This window comes from Oncorhynchus kisutch, linkage group LG3 (assembly GCF_002021735.2).
Source record: "Oncorhynchus kisutch isolate 150728-3 linkage group LG3, Okis_V2, whole genome shotgun sequence".
In the NCBI taxonomy this organism is placed as follows: Eukaryota; Metazoa; Chordata; class Actinopteri; order Salmoniformes; family Salmonidae; genus Oncorhynchus; species Oncorhynchus kisutch.
Genome location: NC_034176.2, coordinates 29,676,230 through 29,695,849, shown reverse-complemented (window position 1 = coordinate 29,695,849; position 19,620 = coordinate 29,676,230). Strand labels below are relative to the sequence as shown.

Here is a 19,620-nt window from a genome sequence, read left to right as displayed (position 1 = left end):
GACCTGTCCCACTTTACAATACAGTGGTATTTTAACTACAGTGCAGAGAAGCTTTTTACAAAGTTATTACACGGATGAGGCATGGAAATGCATAATGATGATGCATAATTTAATGCATTTAAACCTAATTCAGTTTAATGCATTTCACTATCCCAGTATTGTACTATGATGTAGGCCTATTGTGAGTTAATTTGGAAATCTTTGAATTTAAGTACTGAAACTCCAGGCATGTAACATTTGTAAGTAGGCCTATTCTCTTTAATAATCATAGATTTGTATATTTATACATGTATATATTTTTACAAGATGTATATATTTATTTCTACACTGTATATCTTTCAATGTTAATAAAATGTAGAAACATAGTGTCAGTGAGCCATATGCATGTGGGACCTTTGATCCTACATGCAACATTTATCAGCTATGGAATTATCATAATCTCTTAAAATGAAATGTTATTCTTATACTAATGGCAACAAATGCATAAACCCTCTAGTTTTCATGCCCTGTAACTTGTTGCGGATCAAGTGATTGCTGGCATTGCTGGCTCTGGTGTTACTTACCATGATATTTGAATAGATGTCTCTCACTGATTCCTGTTGTGCATTTGTGTGTGTGTGTGTGTGTGTGTATGTTTTCTCTCATTCTGTTCTGCAGTCCTTGTGAATTACATAGGGAGTTTTCCCCATCTTCTCTATAGGGACACCTAGGAGTTTAGGCTCTTCATTATCTCAGCTCTCTCTCCCTCAATCGCCACCCTTCCTGCCCAGTGTAGTGCCCACACAGATACCTCAGGATGTGACAGGCCAGAGATCAGAACGTACCCTACGCTCTTAGAAAAAAAAGAGTTCTATGGTTTCCCCATAAGTTAACAATTTTGAAGAAACCTGTTTTGTTCCAGGTATAACCCTTTTGGATTTATGTAGACCCCTTTTGGGTTTCATTTACAGCCCTTTCAACAGAGGGTTCTACATGGAACCCAAAAGGGTTCTGCCTTGAACCAAAAAGGGTTCTCCTATGGGGACAACATAAGCCTTTTTTGCAAGAGTGTAGTCTAGATCACAGAGGGGACCTTCACTCACACATCCATCAGTCAAAGTGGTTGATATGAATAGAATGACAGCAGACGTTATTTGTCATCAGTATTATTTTTGATGTCACTAGATTTGAATGCAAACCTGCCAATCCGCCTCCTCCGATGATGACTAAGCATATAAATCTGACTCCACAGCTTCCAGCTGTCCACCTCCCCTTAGACACTCAGAGAAACACTCTCATGTACAAGCTCACAACATAAATGCATTGACATGCACCCAGACATAAAAAAAACAGCCCCCCCAAACCACACCAGGACCCAGTCTGTTATTTACCAATGGTTGATGTGCATTCTTAGATCATAACCAGCTCTTATCTTAAACCATGCCCTTACCAGTGGGTGGCTGCACCAGCTATGCACACTCCCAATTAGCCTAGACTTACCCCAATCCCATTATTTATCCTACTACAACATGCTTTCTCTCCAGTTGTAACACTCAAAGGCGGCATGCAAAACAAACAACACATAGCGAAGGAGGACATTTAACAGCAGACATTATTTAGCATAGGGTTTGTTCAGATCAGAGTTCTCTTGCATTTTTACTGCCCTAAGTGATGCTGTAATTGCAGTAATTACATTTTCAGAGGGAAAGGATGTAAAGTAAGGAATAGCAAACTCCACACTTTCCACAATAGTGTGATGTTGACTGTAGTTCACTCATAGCCAACGTCTATCCTTCCTCCTGTGTTACCCTTTCACTCTCTCAACCTCTGGAAGTAATTACCAGGCCGGAGGCCGGCGCTATCCCAGAATTCAGCTGGAGGAGGTGTGGTATGACTGAAGTATTGTGGAAGTTGCTCCATCAGATGGACAACCCAGAGAGTTTTGTCATAGAATAATGCTTAACAAAACATCTCTGGTCAGCTGACACATTTCCGTACTAGTCATTTTCTAATAAGACTTGGATCTCCTCTGCTACCTAAACAGAGCTGTATTTTGGGGATCTGCAATGGTAATGGAGTAATTCTAAATCTTGAGTTGGTTTATAGTGAACTACTGCCTGAAGATATTGACTTTGTTTATTTAATGCTGAGTCAGGGGTTTCTGCTGGTCTGCAAACATGGCTTTGAAATGGGCTGAATCAATGATAGGACAAGTTCTGTCTTAGTGTTTATATTATACCCAAATCCTCTGTAAAAGCAGAAAACTATTTCATTTCTGCTCTCATCTCCCTCTTTAAATGTTGTTTAATGATTTCACTTTGCACTGCTTTTGACCTGCCTCACTCTATAAGGTTATCATTTTCAACCTTCCTCATTATAGAACTTCTCCACCTCTTTGCCCTCTATCTCCAGTTTTCAATCTTCGGCTCCCGGACAGTGGGCAGAGCTGCGCAGCGGGAAGCTGAAGAGAAAGGGGGCCGATGTGGCCTCAACAAGGCAGAGTTCATGGAGAGAGTTCAGCAGAGCAACGAGGCCTGCCAACGCGGTGACTTCCAGGCTGCCGTGAGTCTCTATGGCGACGCCCTTCGAGCCGACCCACAGAACTGCATCCTCTACAGCAACCGCTCAGCAGCCCTTCTCAAATTGGGACGCTACCAGGCTTCCCTGGACGACGCTGTCAAGGCCTGTCTACTCAACCCCAAGTGGCCCAAGGTGAGTCCCTCTTGAACCACCATCTTAACCTCATAAGTAAGGATATGTGAAAATAGAAACAGCTAAATTCATTCCAAAACAGAATAGTGCATTGTTTTTCACAGGTACCGTTCATGGGTTTAAGATCTGGCTCACATAACCTGATTGAACTGAAGATTTGTGGGAGATTTGTGCACAAGTCTGAGTTACAAGAATGGGTGTCCACTTGGTGTTAGGATCTATGTGCTATGGTTTGCTGAATAATTCATTTGTTTCTCGTTTTGATTGTGCGTCAGTGGAGTTGATAAATGTAAGGTTGAGGAAGGTAAGGAAGTAGACTTGCTAGGTCTTATCTGTGGTCTTGTCTGAGGTGTGTTTTTTGACCTACCATAGATTTCACATTGCCCCCCCACAGAGGATGAGTAAGGGGGGCCATTCCTCTCAGCACCCAACTAGAATCTTGGCTGAATGATTAGGCAGAAAAAGCATGATTTTGACTGTATGTGTGTGTACATGTGTGATTGTTTTTAATGCTCATTAACACACAAGTCATGACACAAGTTTGATTGATATTCAGGTACAATAAATCAATGTTTATTTTGTGAAAAAAAAATAAACTAATGCAATCTAATTTTATTCAGAGCATGTGACAAATAAATTTGATTTGTTTATTTTTGTTTCACAAAGTAAACCTTGATTTATCATATTGATGTTATCAATCAATTCACCAACACATTCTCACGGCTGAAGGATGTTGATACATTGTTGTCGTCTGTAAACTTCTAAGTACCGAATTTAACAGAGTACAGCAGCGTCAAAGCAATTTCCATGGTGGGAGTTGATGGCGAGGATGGGAATGGTGTGGAAGAGAGGGAACATTATGGTAGTTCTGTTTGATGTCAGATAAATCCCAATACATCCGTGCATATAAATAAACAGTACAAAATAAATATTCAAAACAGACAACAGGCCGGATGCTGGACTCAAAAACCATAGCTAAAAGCTATTTTAATAGGCCAGTACAATGAATGACCTCTTTGTGGTCTCTGACTGTGGGATGGTTAATACTGAGCCAGCCTATCCTTGTATTACACACAGTGTTATACCTGATGCTTTGGTTAGCTTCTGCTTGCACTATGACAACACTGCAGCTTCTGTGTCGTCCCAAATCTGTTTGTCAAGGAGCAGTATTTTGTGTCAGGTGTGATTCAAGCAGTAGTTGATTTGTTATCCTATCTCTGATCACCACTAGGGGACAGTCTTGTTACATATTCTTCAGAGCCATTATACAGTATATGGCTCTGAGATTAGTTACACAATAAATGTATTCAATGTTATCTTTCAAATTGGTAAGAAAAAATGTAAATGGGTGGAATGCCTCCCACTTAGCCTTACCAATCTGTGTTTGGTATAGGGATGTGACAGTCATGCAGTGATATAGTCGCTATGGTGATTGACTATCGATCAGTTTTTAATTCTATGATGATTGCATAAAGAAAGATCAATGTTAATGTTCCTCTGGTCTGGTACAGACAAAGATAAGAAAAAAACTAAGATAGAGCTCAGCCTTAAAGATGCAATATGTAGAAATCGCCCTGCCATTTCCTGGTTGCTAAAATTAGAATTGTTCACCCCATTTCAGTTTGTGACAAAACAAGCAAGTATAGTGTAGAGCAGTGGTTCCCAAACTTTTTATAGTCCAGTACCCCTTCAAACATTCATCCTTCAGCTGCGTACCCCCTTTAGCACCAGGGTCAGCGCATGATGCCATCATTGTAAGCCTGCTACACACACAAGATACGATACATTTATTAAACATAAGAATGAGTGTTAGTTTTTGTCACAACCCGGCTCGTGGGAAGAGACAAAGAGCTCTTTATAAGACCAGGGCACAAATAATAATATAATAACAATCAATAACCTTGCTCTTTATTTAACCATCTTACATATAAAACCTTATTTTTTTAATCGAAAATTAACCACAGGTTAATGAGAAGGGTGTGCTTGAAAGGATGCACATACCTCTGCAATGTTGAGTTGTATTGGAGAGTCTCAGACTTAAATAATTTTCCACACACAGTCTATGCCTGTATTTAGTTTTCATGCTAGTGAGGGCCAAGAATCCACTATCATATAGGTACGTGGTTGCAAAGGGCATCAGTGTCTTAACTGCGGGGTTTGCCAAGGCAGAATACTCTGAGCGCAGCCCAATCCAGAAATATGGCAGTGGCTTCTGATTGAATAAAACTTTCCCGGAACCACTTGTTGCAATTTCAATGAGGCTCTCTTGTTCAGATATCGGTAAGTGGACTGGAGACAGTGCATGAAAGGGATAATGAATCCAGTTGTTTGTGTTATCCGTTTTTGAAAAGTACCTGCGTAATTGTGCCCCCAACTCACTCAGGTGCTTCGCTATATCACATTTGACATTGTCCGTAAGCTTGAGTTCATTTGCACACAAAAAAATCATACAATGATGGAAAGACCTGTGTGTTGTCCTTGTTAATGCAGAGCTCCAACTTCTTAATCATAGCTACCATTTTGTCCCGTACACTGAATATAGTTGTGCAGAGTCCCAGTAATCATAGATTCAGATCATTCAGGCGACAAAAAACATTACCCAGATAGGCCAGTTGTGTGAGAAAGACATTTAAAGAGGGAGATGAGAGCAGAAATGAAATAGTTTTCATGTACATGTATTACTGTTCTCGCTCCAAAAACTCCTGTAGCTTATTTTGCAAATGGGCATGTTTTGTTTCTAAATGTCTGCACAAGAGTGAAGGTTTCATTGAGTTGTGAGATAGTACTTTTGCACATATAACACACTGTGGCCGAGGAAAGGCACTACTCCCAATATAAATCAATGTAGTTTTCATCATGTTTACACCTCTTCGATGGTCCAACGTCCCTGTCTGTTGTTCGGTGCCTTCCTGGGTAAGGGGGCAGTAGCTCTTCGGCAGCATCAGATTCACAAGTGTCAGTGTCCATGCTAGCTGGGCTAACAACAAATGTAGAATTACTGATGCTAACATTGGATGTGCTTGTGGAAGCAGAACGACTTGTGTCGTCGACAGGTGCAGGTGTAGTACTGCTGGTAGTAGCAGGTATGGTATGTGTCTCTATGGATGCGGGTCTTATTTTTTTTTTAACCCTTTATCCATTTTCGAGCAAACAGAATAAGCAGCAGCTACGTTTGGCTACATACAGACTGTTAATGGAAATCCCGTGAGAGAGTAACAGTGATTGGATGTTAATTACTCAACTAGGCTACCTGTATTTGACATTGTTGTTATTTCGCTGAACACTAGATGGTTTAATTTTATTTTTGGCAGTGAAACAAGGCTACTCAGGTGAGGGAAAAAAACTCACCCAAATTTATAGCCCCGTTGGAGAATGTGAAGAATTAAAAACAAATATATATATTTTTAAATGTGATCACATTTTTATTTGGCGTACCCCCGGCAGCATTGCACGTACCTCTGGGGGTACGCGTACCCCAGTTTGGGAATACCTGGTGTAGAGAATCATTGTACCATCTAAGCCACTGTGAAATATATTTTCCATAACCAAAAATATTGTATTTTCAGCTGTTTGAGGCTGGTGTACAAAACCAAAAGTTAGACACAAAAATGGAAGCATAGAAATAACCCACATAGAACAGATCTACCGCTTCTTAGACTTGCATTTAATGAGAATGACAGATCTATTACTCACATTTTTATGTGAATTTGGTCAGGACACCCAAAAAGTTACATATTGCAGCTTTAAGTTCTATAAGTCAGTTATATGAAATACTGGCTTGCCTTAATCTATTTGTTTCACATGTAGTAATAATGGCCTCAAATTGTTGTTTGAGTGACATGATTATAGAACAGATAATTTTATATATTATTCTAAAAAGAAATGTTACGTTATTTTGAGTTATTAAGCAGACGCTCTTATCCAGAGTGACTTACAGTTGGTGCATTCATCTTAATGGCTGTGTTTACACAGGGAGACTAATTCCAATGTGAAAAGATCAGAATTGGGCTGCCTGTGTAAACGCAGCCAATACAGCTGAGAGTCAACCGCATATCAGGCTTTTTTCCCCCCAAAGTCAGTGCTAGTAAGAAATGGGGTTGTTGAATCAATGGGCTAATGAATCAATAAGTCAGTAAGTAATGTACCTTTTGTAAACTCTGTTACCAACTAGTCTAGATGACCTAAAAGCTTTGTGACTATTATAATGGCAGTCCTCCTCACGCTTGTCGTTGGTGTTAGGGAGATGGAGATCAATCAGTAAAGCATGTGTGTGTGCTATACCACAAGCTGTGAGGTTTGGCAACAGCACCTCCACACTGACTCTTAACACACGGGCTCCCCATGGGTGTGTCCTCAGTCCTCTGATGTACTCCCTGTTCACACATGACTGCATGGCTTTGCATGACGCCAACTCCATCAAGTTTGCTGACGACACCACGGTTGTAGGCCTGATAACCAACAACGACGAGTCAACCTATAGGGAGGAGGTAAGTGAACTGGCATTGTGGTGTCATGATAACAACCTCTCCCTACACGTCAGCAAAACAAAGGAGTTGATTGTTGACTTCAGGAAGCAGAGGAGTGAACATACCCCAATCCACATCAACGGGATTGCAGTAGAGTTTAAGTTTCTCTGTGTGCAAATCACAGAGGACTTGTCATGGACCAACAACACCACCACTCTTGTCAAGAGGGCACAACAGAGTCTCTACTTCCTAAGGCGGCTGAAGAAATTTGGCATGCTGCCCAGAGTCCACTCCAAATACTACGGCTGCACCATCGAGAGCGTTCTGACCGGTTGCATCACTGCCTGGTACGGAAATTGCTCCGTCCACGACCGCCAGGCCCTCCAGCGGGTGGTGAAGACAGCCCAGTACATCACAGGGACCGTCTCCCAACCATCCAGGACATCTACTCAAAACAGTGCTTGAAGAAGGCACACATCATCAAGAACCCCACCCCCACCAGCCACGAGCTGTTCTCTCCTATACCATCGGGCAGACGGTATCGGAGCATGACGTCTGATATAAATTGTCTCTGAGCCTGTTGGTATCTACAAACCATCAGACTGCTGAACACTTTAACTGGACTGACCACCTGCTCTGATTCTCCACACCTTAGCACACATGCACTCACTCATGCATACACCCAGACAGACAAACACACACACATCACAACTGCTGCTACCAGACTCTTATTATACTGCTAAATGTATACACTCCCCCATCCTTCCCCAATACACATGTAAATGTTGGACTATAAATTGTGCTTTCCTGTATTATACTTAAGCTCACATTTTTATTTATTTTATTATTATTATTTATTTAACCAAGTCAGTTAAGAACAAATGTTTATTTACAATGACAGCCTACCAAAAGGCAAAAGACCTCCTGTGGGGATGGGGGCTGGGATTAAAAATACATCACGTCAAGAGACACCACAACAATACATAAAGAGACCTAAAACAACAACATAGCATGACAGCAACACATGACAATACAGCATCATAGCAACACAGCATGGCAGCAGCACAACATGGTAGCAGCACAAAACATGGTACAAACATTATTGGGCACAGACAACAGTACAAGGGGCAATAAGGTAGAGACAACAATACATCACGCGAAGCAGCCACAACTGTCAGTAAGAGTGTCCATGATTGAGTCTTTGAATGAAGAGATGGAGATAAAACGGTCCCGTTTGAGTGTTTTTTGCAGCTCGTTCCAGTCGCTAACTGCAGCGAACTGAAAAGAGGAGTGACCAAGGGATGTGTGTGTTTTGGGGACCTTTAACAGAATGTGACTGGCAGAACGGGTGTTGTATGTGGAGGATGAGGGCTGCAGTAGGTATCTCAGATAGGGGGGGTGAGACCTAAGAGGGTTTTATAATTAAGCATCAACCGGTGGGTCTTGCGACGGGTATATAGAGATGACCAGTTTACAGAGGAGTATAGAGTGCAGTGATGTGTCCTATAAGGAGAATATATGACAAGTCTGATGGTTGACTGGTAAAGAACATCTAGCCGCTCGAGAGCACCTTTACCTGCCGATCTATTCATTTTTTCTCCGTAATCTAGCATGGGTAGGATGCTCATCTGAATCAGGGTTAGTTTGGCAGCTGAGGTGAAAGAGGAGGGATTACTTTAGAGGAAACCAAGTCTAGATGTAACCTTTGTCTGCAGCTTTAAAATGTTCTGGGAGAAGGACAATGTACCGTCTAGCCATACTCCCAAGTACTTATGAGGTGACTAGCTCAAGCTCTAAACCCTCAGAGGTAGTAATCACACCGGTGGGAAGGGCATTATTTTTCCCAAACCACATTACCTTTGTTTTTGAGGTGTTCAGAACAAGGTTAACTTCTTGGTGACAGGGGGCAGTATTTTCACGTCTGGATGAAATGCATGCCCAAATTCAACTGCCTGCTACTCATCCCCAGAAGATAAGATATGCATATTATTAGTAGATTTGGATAGAAAACACTCTGAAGTTTCTAAAACCGTTTGAATCATGTCTGTGAGTATAACAGAACTTATTTAGCAGGCGAAAACCTGAGGACAAACCATTCAGATTTCTTTTTGAGGTCACTCTCTTTTCAATGAGGTTTCATTGGGAATCCAGATTTCTAAGGGACCTTCTTTCAGTTCCTTTCGCTTCCACTGGATGTCAACAGTCTTTAGAAATTGGTTGAGGTTAATCCTTTGTGTAATGAAGAAGTACAGCCATCTTGAACGAGGGTCACTTGAAGTGTACTGTTAGAGGCGCGTGACCAGAAAGCATGCTTCAGTTTGTTTTCTTCCTGTATTGAACACAGATCATCCCATCTTCAATTTTATCGATTATTTACGTAAATAAATACCTACAGTTGTATTACAAAAGTAGTTTGAAATGTTTTGGCAAAGTTCACAGGTAACTTTTGAGATATTTTGTAGTCACGTTGAGCAAGTTGGAACCGGTGTTTTTCTGGATCAAACGCACCAAATAAATTGACATTTTGGATATATATCGACGGAATTAATCGAACAAAAGGACCATTTGTGATGTTTATGGGACATATTGGAGTGCCAACAAAAGAAGCTCGTTAAAGGTAAGGCATGAATTATATTTTTATTTCTGTGTTTTGTGTCGCGGCTGCAGGGTTGAAATATGGTTTCTCTCTTTGTTTACTATGGTGCTATCCTCAGATAATAGCAATTGTTTGCTTTTGCCGAAAAGCCTTTTTGAAATCTGACATGTTGGCTGGATTCACAACAAGTGTAGCTTTAATTTCTATCTTGCATGTGTGATTTAATGAAAGTGAGATTTTTATAGTAATTTATTTGAATTTGGTGCTCTGCATTTTCCCTAGCTTTTGGCCAGGTGGGACATATCCCAGAGAGGTTAAGGGCAAATAAATCTTGTTGGACACTAAGAAAGCTATGTTGTAGAGCGTTTAACACAAAATCTGGGGAGGGGACAGCTGAGTATAAGACTGTATTATCTGCATATACATGGATGAGAGAGCTTCGTTCTGCCTCAGCTATGTTGTTGATGTAAATTGAGAAGAGCATGGGGCCTAGGATCGAGCCTTGGGGTACTCCCTTGGTGACAGGCAGTGGCTGAGACAGCAGATGTTCTGACTTTATATACTGTATTCTTTGAGAGAGGTAGTTAGCAAAGCAGACCAAAGAACCCTCAGAGACACCAATACTCCTTGGCCGGCCCACAAAAATGGAATAGTCTACCGTATCAAAAGCTTTGGCCAAAAATAGTAGCACAACATTGCTTAGAATCAAGGGCAAAGGTTGACATTTAGGACCTTTAACGTTACATTGACACATCCATAACTTGAGCAGAACCAGATTGCATCAAGAAAGCAAGAGAATACCAGATAGAATACATCAAGAAAGCAAGTCAGTTGATTATTGAACAGTTTTTCCAACACTTTTGATAAACAGGGCAAAATAGAAATTGGCCTATAACTGTTAGGATCAGCTAGATCTCCCCCTTTAAATAAAGGACACACTGTGGCTTCCTTCCAAGCAATGGGAACCTCCCCAGAGAAGAGAGACCTGTTAAAAAGGTCAGAGATAGGCTTGGTGATAGGGGCAGCAAACTTAAAGAAGAAAGGGTCTAAACCATCTGACAGATGTTTTTTTGGGGTCAGGTTTAAGGAGCTCCTTTAGCACCTCGGAGTCAGTGACTGCCTGCAGGGAGAAACTTTGTAGCAGGGCAGGGGGAAAAGGGTGAGGAGCATCGGGGCTAGTTGCATTACAAAGGGTGGGAGGTGAGGAAATGGGCAAAGAGGCATGGCTGAGTCCAATCGGAATCCTGACTTAACGAAGTGGTGATTAAAGAGCTCAGCCATGTGCTCCTTTCCAGTAACAACCACATCATCAACATTAAGGGACATGGGTAGCTGTAAGGAGGAGGGTTTATTCTTCAGGTCTGCAGGTCTGCAGGAACTGCTTCATAAAGTAACTAACTTTGGCTTTCTGGATAGCCTGAGTGCACTTATTTCTCATTTGCCTGAACGAGAGCCAGTCAGCCTGAGTATGTGTGTGCCGAGCCTTTCGCCAAATGGAATTCTTGAGGTGTAGTAACTCTGCCAGATCATGGTCGAACAAGGGGCTGAACCAGTTTTAAATTCTTATTTTCTTTATGGGGGTGTATTTATTAACAATACCACCTAAAATATAAAAAAATAAGGTCTATGTCTTCAACAGAGGGGGATCAAGCTGATTTTATACCAATTTACAGAGACCAGGTCATGAAGGAAGGCTTGCTCATTAAAGTTCTTTTAGCAAGCGTCTATGACAAATCGGGACAGTTCGTTTCACTGAGCAGCCATTACGAACACAGGTTGTAGAACAGCGATCACTAAGGTCATTACAGAAGAGGGAGATTAACATCAAGGAGAGTAGCCTCTGAGTGTTTGGAGTCATACCTTGTGGGATTGGTAATAATCTGAGAAATATTTAGGGAGTCCAGTTGCTTTAGGACTTGGTCAGGTGGTTTAAGCATGTCCAAGTTTAGGTCACCTAGCAGGACACATTCAGACTTAGTGTAAAGGGCCAGGAGAGAGTTTAGGGCAAGTAGGGTACAGGCCAGTGTTGATGGTGGATGATAACACCCAGCAACAGTCAACAAAGAGCTATTTGAAATTTTTATGCTTAAACCCAGCAAATCAAATTGTTTGGGGACAGATTTGGTGGAGACAACCGATCACTGAAGGTGTTCCTTGGTAAAGATTGCCACTCCACCAAGTTTAACATCAGTGTTCAAAACACTCTTTCTTAACCACGTCTCAGTGATCACCAACACATCTGGATTAGAGCTGTGAACCTACACTTTCAATTGATCAATTTAAGTTATAAACTTCTAGTGTTAACGTGCAGAAAACCCAGGCATTTATGAGAGCAGAAATCAGTGAATCAAATATCAGAGCACAAGTCAGAATTGGGGCTAGCGACAGTAGATGGGCCAGGGTGTACATGCACATTTTGAATGTGCATTAGATGGCAACAACATCATATTGTACAGCAATTTCATCAGGTAACATGAATACAAAGCCAGCGAGAGGTGGTTAGAATAGGATGGGAGGCCAAGTGTCTGTGTAACCAATAGAGAGTCAGAGTTCCGAGGGTGGGAACAAACAGTCTGTCCCAAAGTTGGGTAAAAGCAAGTTCATAGTCAACAAAGCACGCAGAAATCATGAGGTAAATCGCATAAAGCACAAGAAAAAATATAACGACTTCAGGCTAGTCATTGTAAGTTCAGAGTCACTCGCCCAACAGTGCATGTGTGCTGGAGGCGAGCATAAGCTCGGGAGAGAGGGGGGAGTGTGGCGGGGGTACCTGTACCAAACAAGGGGAAACAGGCCAGATGGTGAACAGATTGCCAGGTGAAATCCAAGCAGCAGTGCAGCAGGTAACGGGAGTAGGTGTCACACCCACTTGTCACACCCACAATTCTATTCTACTGCCATTTACTTTATGTTTGTATTCGTATCTTTTATTATTTCTAATTGTTGTTGCGTTGTCGAGAAGGAACCTTCAGGTAAGCAGTTCGTTGGACAATATACAGTGCCTTTAGAAAGTATGCACACCCCTTGACTTTTTCCACATTTTGTTGTGTTACAGACTGAATATAAAATTGATTAAATTGAGATGTGGCCTACACACAATACCCCATAATGTCGAATTGTTTACAAATTAGTTACAAATTTAAAGCTAAAATGTCTTTATTCAATAAATATTCAACCCCTTTGATATGGCAAGGCCAAATAAGTTCAGGATTAAACATGTTTTTAACAAGTCACATAATAAGTTGCATGGACTCAGTCTGTGTGCGATAATAGTGTGTAACATGATTTGTGAATGACCACTTTATCTCTATACCCCACACATACAATTATCTGTAAGGTCCCTCAGTCGACATTGAATATCCCTTTTAGCTTAGTGAAGTTATTAACTTCTTATGGCTGGGGGCCAGTATTGAGTAGCTTGGATAAATAAGGTGCCCAGAGTAAACTGCCTGCTCCTCAGTCCCAGTTGCTAATATATGCATATTATTAGTATATGTGGATAGAAAACACTCTGAAGTTTCTAAAACTGTTTGAATGATGTCAGTGAGTATAACAGAACTCATATGGCAGGCAAAAACCTGAGAAAAAAATCCAACAGGAAGTGGGAAATCTGAGGTTGATCGATTTTCAACTCAGCCCCTATCGAAGACACAGTGGGATATTAGTCATGTTGCACTTCCACTAGATGTCAACCGTCTTTAGAAACTTGTTTGATGCTTCTACTATGAAGGGGGGCTGAATGAGAGGGGAATGAGTCAGAGGTCTGCCAGCAGTCACGCACATTCACATGAGAGGTATCTCCCGTTCCATTTGCATTTATGAAGTCAAAGGAATTCTCTGGTTGGAATATTTATTGAAGTTTTATGTTAAAAACATCCTAAAGATTGATTCAATATATCGTTTGACAAGTTTCTTCGGACTGTAACGGAACTTTTTGACATTTCGTCTACAACTAATGAACGCGCTTCGTGAGTTTTGATTTGTTTACCAAACGCGCTAACAAAAGTAGCTATTTGGACATAAATTATGGACATTATCGAATAAATCAAACATTTATTGTTTATTATTGTGGAACTGTGATTTCTGGGAGTGCATTCTGATGAAGATCACCAAAGGTAAGTGAATATTTATAATGTTATTTCTGACTTCTGTTGACTCCAACATGGCGGATATATGTATTTGTTGTCTGAGCGCCGTACTCAAATTATTGCATGGGTTTCTTTTTCTGAGATGTACACTGAGATTTTTTTATATAAATATGAACTTTATCGAACAAAACATACATGTATTGTGTAACATGAAGTCTTATGAGTGTCATCTGATGAAAATCATCAAAGGTTAGTGATTCATTCTATCTCTATTTCTGATTTTTGTGACTCCACTCTTTGGCTGGAAAAATGGCTGTGTGCGTTTTTGTGACTTGGTTCTAACCTAACACTCGTTTGTGGTGCTTTCGCTGTAAAGCCTATTTGAAATCGGACACTGTGGTGGGATTAACAACAAGATGACCTTTAAAATGATATTAGATACTTGTATGTTTGAGGAATTTTAATTCCTCAGATTTCTGTTGTTTTGAATTTGGCACACTGCACTTCTACTGGCCGTTGTCATATCAATCCTGTTAATGGGATTTCAGCCCTAAGAAGTTTTTAATTACACTTTGGATGGTGTAAAACCAGTCGCTGCGAAGATACAGGCATTCTTCCGAACTCAGTTGGTGACTTTAAAACAGTTCCAGAGTTTAATGGCATAGCCGAAAAGCTCCCGTGATATGCAACTTTTCAGGGAAGTTAGGAAACAATATACATAGGCAGTTAGGAAAGCAAAGGCTAGCTTTTTCAAACAGAAATGTGCATCCTGTAGCACAAACTCCAAAAAGTTCTGGGACACTGCAAAGTCCATGGAGAATAAGAGCACCTCCTCCCAGTTGCCCACTGCACTGAGGCTAGGAAACATTGACACCACCGATAAATCCACTATAATTGAGAATTTCAATAAGCGTTTCTCTACGGCTGGCCATGCTTTCCACCTGGCTACCCCTACCCCAGTCAACTGCCCTGCACACCCCACAGCAACTCGCCCAAGCTTCCCCCATTTCTCCTTCACCCAAATCTAGATGGCTGATGTTCTGAAAGAGCTGCAAAATCTGGACCTCTACTAATCAGCTGGGCTAGCCAATCTGGACCCCCTCTTTCTAAAATGATCTGCCGAAGATTGTTGCAACCCCTATTACTAGCCTGTTCAACCTCTCTTTCGTATCGTCTGAGATTCCCCAAGATTGGAAAGCTGCCGCGGTCATCCCTCTCTTCAAAGGGGAAGACACTCTAGACCCAAACTGCTACAGACCTACAGTGCCTTGCGAAAGTATTCGCCCCCCTTGAACTTTGCGACCTTTTGCCACATTTCAGGCTTCAAACATAAAGATATAAAACTGTATTTTTTTGTGAGGAATCAACAACAAGTGGGACACAATCATGAAGTGGAACGACATTTATTGGATATTTCAAACCTTTTTAACAAATCAAAAACTGAAAAATTGGGCGTGCAAAATTATTCAGCCCCTTTACTTTCAGTGCAGCAAACTCTCTCCAGAAGTTCAGTGAGGATCTCTGAATGATCCAATGTTGACCTAAATGACTAATGATGATAAATACAATCCACCTGTGTGTAATCAAGTCTCAATATAAATGCACCTGCACTGTGATAGTGTCAGAGGTCCATTAAAAGCGCAGAGAGCATCATGAAGAACAAGGAACACACCAGGCAGGTCCGAGATACTGTTGTGAAGAAGTTTAAAGCCGGATTTGGATACAAAAAGATTTCCCAAGCTTTAAACATCTCAAGGAGCACTGTGCAAGCGATAATATTGAAATGGAAGGAGTATCAGACCACTGCAAATCTACCAAGACCTGGCCGTCCCTCTATACTTTCAGCTCATACAAGGAGAAGACTGATCAGAGATGCAGCCAAGAGGCCCATGATCACTCTGGATGAACTGCAGAGATCTACAGCTGAGGTGGGAGACTCTGTCCATAGGACAACAATCAGTCGTATATTGCACAAATCTGGCCTTTATGGAAGAGTGGCAAGAAGAAAGCCATTTCTTAAAGATATCCATAAAAAGTGTCGTTTAAAGTTTGCCACAAGCCACCTGGGAGACACACCAAACATGTGGAAGAAGGTGCTCTGGTCAGATGAAACCAAAATTGAACTTTTTGGCAACAATGCAAAACGTTATGTTTGGCGTAAAAGCAACACAGCGCATCACCCTGAACACACCATCCCCACTGTCAAACATGGTGGTGGCAGCATCATGGTTTGGGCCTGCTTTTCTTCAGCAGGGACAGGGAAGATGGTTAAAATTGATGGGAAGATGGATGGAGCCAAATACAGGACCATTCTGGAAGAAAACCTGATGGAGTCTGCAAAAGACCTGAGACTGGGACGGAGATTTGTCTTCCAACAAGACAATGATCCAAAACATAAAGCAAAATCTACAATGGAATGGTTCAAAAATAAACATATCCAGGTGTTAGAATGGCCAAGTCAAAGTCCAGACCTGAATCCAATCGAGAATCTGTGGAAAGAACTGAAAACTGCTGTTTACAAATGCTCTCCATCCAACCTCACTGAGCTCGAGCTGTTTTGCAAGGAGGAATGGGAAAAAATGTCAGTCTCTCGATGTGAAAAACTGATAGAGACATACCCCAAGCGACTTACAGCTGTAATCGCAGCAAAAGGTGGCGCTACAAAGTATTAACTTAAGGGGGCTGAATAATTTTGCACGCCCAATTTTTCAGTTTTTGATTTGTTAAAAAAGTTTGAAATATCCAATAAATGTCGTTCCACTTCATGATTGTGTCCCACTTGTTGTTGATTCTTCACAAAAAATACAGTTTTATATCTTTATGTTTGAAGCCTGAAATGTGGCAAAAGGTTGCAAAGTTCAAGGGGGCTGAATACTTTCGCAAGGCACTGTATATCTATCCTACCATGCCTTTCTAAGGTCTTCGAATGGCAAGTTAACAAACAGATTACCGACCATTTCGAATCCCACCGTACCTTCTCCGCTATGCAATCTGGTTTCAGAGCTGGTCATGGGTGTACCTCAGGTCCTAAATGATATAACCGCCATCAATAAGAGGCATTACTGTGCAGCCGTATTTATCAACCTGGCCATGGCTTTCGACTCTGTCAATCACCAAATTATTTTTTACATTTTTTAAAAATCCCCTTTTCTCCCCAATTTCGTGGTATCCAATTGTTAGTAGTTACTATCTCGTCTCATCTCTACAACTCCCGTACAGGCTCGGGAGAGACGAAAGTTGAAAGCCATGCGTCCTCCGAAACACAACCCAACCAAGCCGCTCTGCTTCTTAACACAGCGTGCATCCAACCCGGAAGCCAGCCGCACCAATGTGTCGGAGGAAACACCGTGCACCAGTGTCATAGCTCAAGGTAGTAAAATCTTCTGTTTTGTAGACCCCGCCTTCAACCAGAGATACATTGAAAGTTTAAGCTTCCTACCCATGAGATTGGCTCAAATGACAGAGGTCTTGGGTTTTGAAAGGCTGGTTCCCCCACTTCTTCACATCTGAGGAGAATCTACGTTATATTCGATCTTATCCCAGCCCCGAAATGTACGGGTGGGATCAAATGTCTCCCAAAGAGCATGAGAGATTTATGACGTGGTACGAGACAGTAAGACATGGCACCTTTGATTTCCATAAAGAGATGGAATCATACTGCGACAATGATGTGGTTATACTTCGTGAAGGAGAAGAGGTAATCTTCAGAGAAGAGGTAATTAAAGATTGAGGCATTGACCCCTGGATTTGTACAACTATTGCATCGGCATGCACGAAAACCTATCGTACACACTTTCTACCTACAGCATCTATAGCTATCCCCTCGCCTGACAACTACCGACGCCAATTCAAGTCCTACTCTAGTGGGTCCATTCAATGGTTGGAGTACTTGGCCCAGGATAAAGACATTTTTATTCAACATGCTTTGAATCGGGGGGAGAATGCCTTTGGCTCTTACCATGTAGATGGATACACACAGATTGACGGGGTTGAGACCGTGTATGAGTACAACGGTTGTTTCTTCCACGGTGGTAAATCTTGCTTTGTGCCCCAGGCCATGTGTGTCCTAACCCAAAATACTTTTGGGGAAATGTACCAAGAGTTTCAAGACAAATGGGATTCTTTACAGGCTACTTATGGGTTAAAAGTGGAGGTTTTGTGGGAGCACGAATGGGCCGCCCTCAAAAATTCTGATCCTCCTGTTCAAGCCTTCCTTTCCAGCTATGACACACCAGAACCCCTGGAACCACGACAGGTCTCTTATGGAGGCCGTACCAATGCTTTGACATTGCGGTATGTAGCGCAACCCGACGAGACAATTATTCACCACGACTTTGACTTAGTGATGGGGTGTCGTGTGGCCAAAATCTTTGAAGTGTGGAACTTTTCCAGGAAATCAGACACTCTTTTTAAAGAGTACATCAAGACCTTCTTGAGATGCAAGCAAATGGCTTCAGGCTATCCTGCATCGGTCACAGATCAAGAGAGCAAAGACAGGTACATTCAAGACTATCACGACAGAGAAGGCATACTTCTTGACTCTGACAGAATACAGGTCAACAAAACCAAAAGATATGTGTCGAAATTGTACTTGACCTCGCTTTGGGGCAAATTATCGCAGAAATGTAATATGCTAACAATGTCGATCATTAAAGACCCCAAAGAATTTTTGGAATTTGTTTTTTCGGACCAATACGAAATTTCACATTTTTCATTCTTGAGTCAAGACATTGCCCTGGTGCAATGGAGGCACAACAAGAAGTGGGTTCTACCCCCGGGTAATGTAAATGTGTTTCTTGCAGCATTTACCACGGCCTATGGCCGACTTGAACTGTACTCCCTCATTGAGCAGCTTCAGAGGCGGGTTCTTTACCACGACACAGACTCTGTGGTCTATGTAAGCAAACAGGGGGATTGGATCCCCCCACTCAGCAACTATCTGGGTGGCTTAATGAGTGAACTCGAAGATGGTGACCATATCACAGAATGGTCTTTTTTGAGAATTCTGAACATGAGTTATCTCAAAAGCCTGATAATATTGTGTGGTGTTATTCATGTTGTCAACCTCTGTATGATGAATTGTTGAAGAAAATAAAAATCAAGTTTGTTGAAGGAATACCTGAATCCCTGTCTAATGATGAACTTGATCAACTAAGACCTGTCTTTGGGTATTCACTTCCAAGATTGAATCAGAGCATGCATAAACAATCATGCTAACGGTACAGGCTAAAGGTGTACGGAAACGCATTTCCAGACTGAGGTTACCTTGGGACACCACCAAAAGATTTCCTGAGGTGTCATCATCAGGTGATAAATTGAAAGCATACAATGTGTAACCCTCTGCAAAATCATTTCTGTCAATAGGTAAAGAGAGATCTTTTAGATGCCTCCCGGTAGCCAGGAATAGATTGTAAAATTCTCGCACAGATATGTTGTTATTAAATTGCGGTTGGAAAGCCTTAGCAGGGACCTGAAGTCCGTCCTGACAGAGAGCTACATACTCTGCATTGAAGTGTTGAAAATTAAATGGGTTTTTACTTAAGCTGCCCGTATTAGAGGCATGATCAACCAAACCTATAACCATGTATCGTGGTAAAGGGCATAGAAATAGGTTTTCTGACTGCAGATTCTAATGCCCACAGGTATGCTAAAGGTTTTCATGGTAATTCTTTGGAGAGGGTAAAGGGCATTTCCTTTCATCAAAGCCTGTGAGTGACCCAGACAAACTGCCGGAGATACAGACACTTTGTTAATAAAAAGCTTTGCCCTCAACACTTTT

At 41.6% G+C, this 19,620-nt stretch overlaps 1 protein-coding gene across 2 annotated transcripts in view; it reads left to right on the top strand.

Annotated features, from left to right (window-relative positions):
- The window catches only part of LOC109879839 (tetratricopeptide repeat protein 28), a 348,318-nt gene that overhangs the window by 602 nt on the left and 328,096 nt on the right, over positions 1 to 19,620 (top strand). For both annotated transcript variants that reach the window (XM_031820402.1, XM_031820393.1), the window contains exon 2: positions 2,392 to 2,691. In XM_031820402.1, the coding sequence (XP_031676262.1) occupies positions 2,392 to 2,691 (300 nt within the window). The remainder of the gene's footprint in view (positions 1 to 2,391; positions 2,692 to 19,620) is intronic.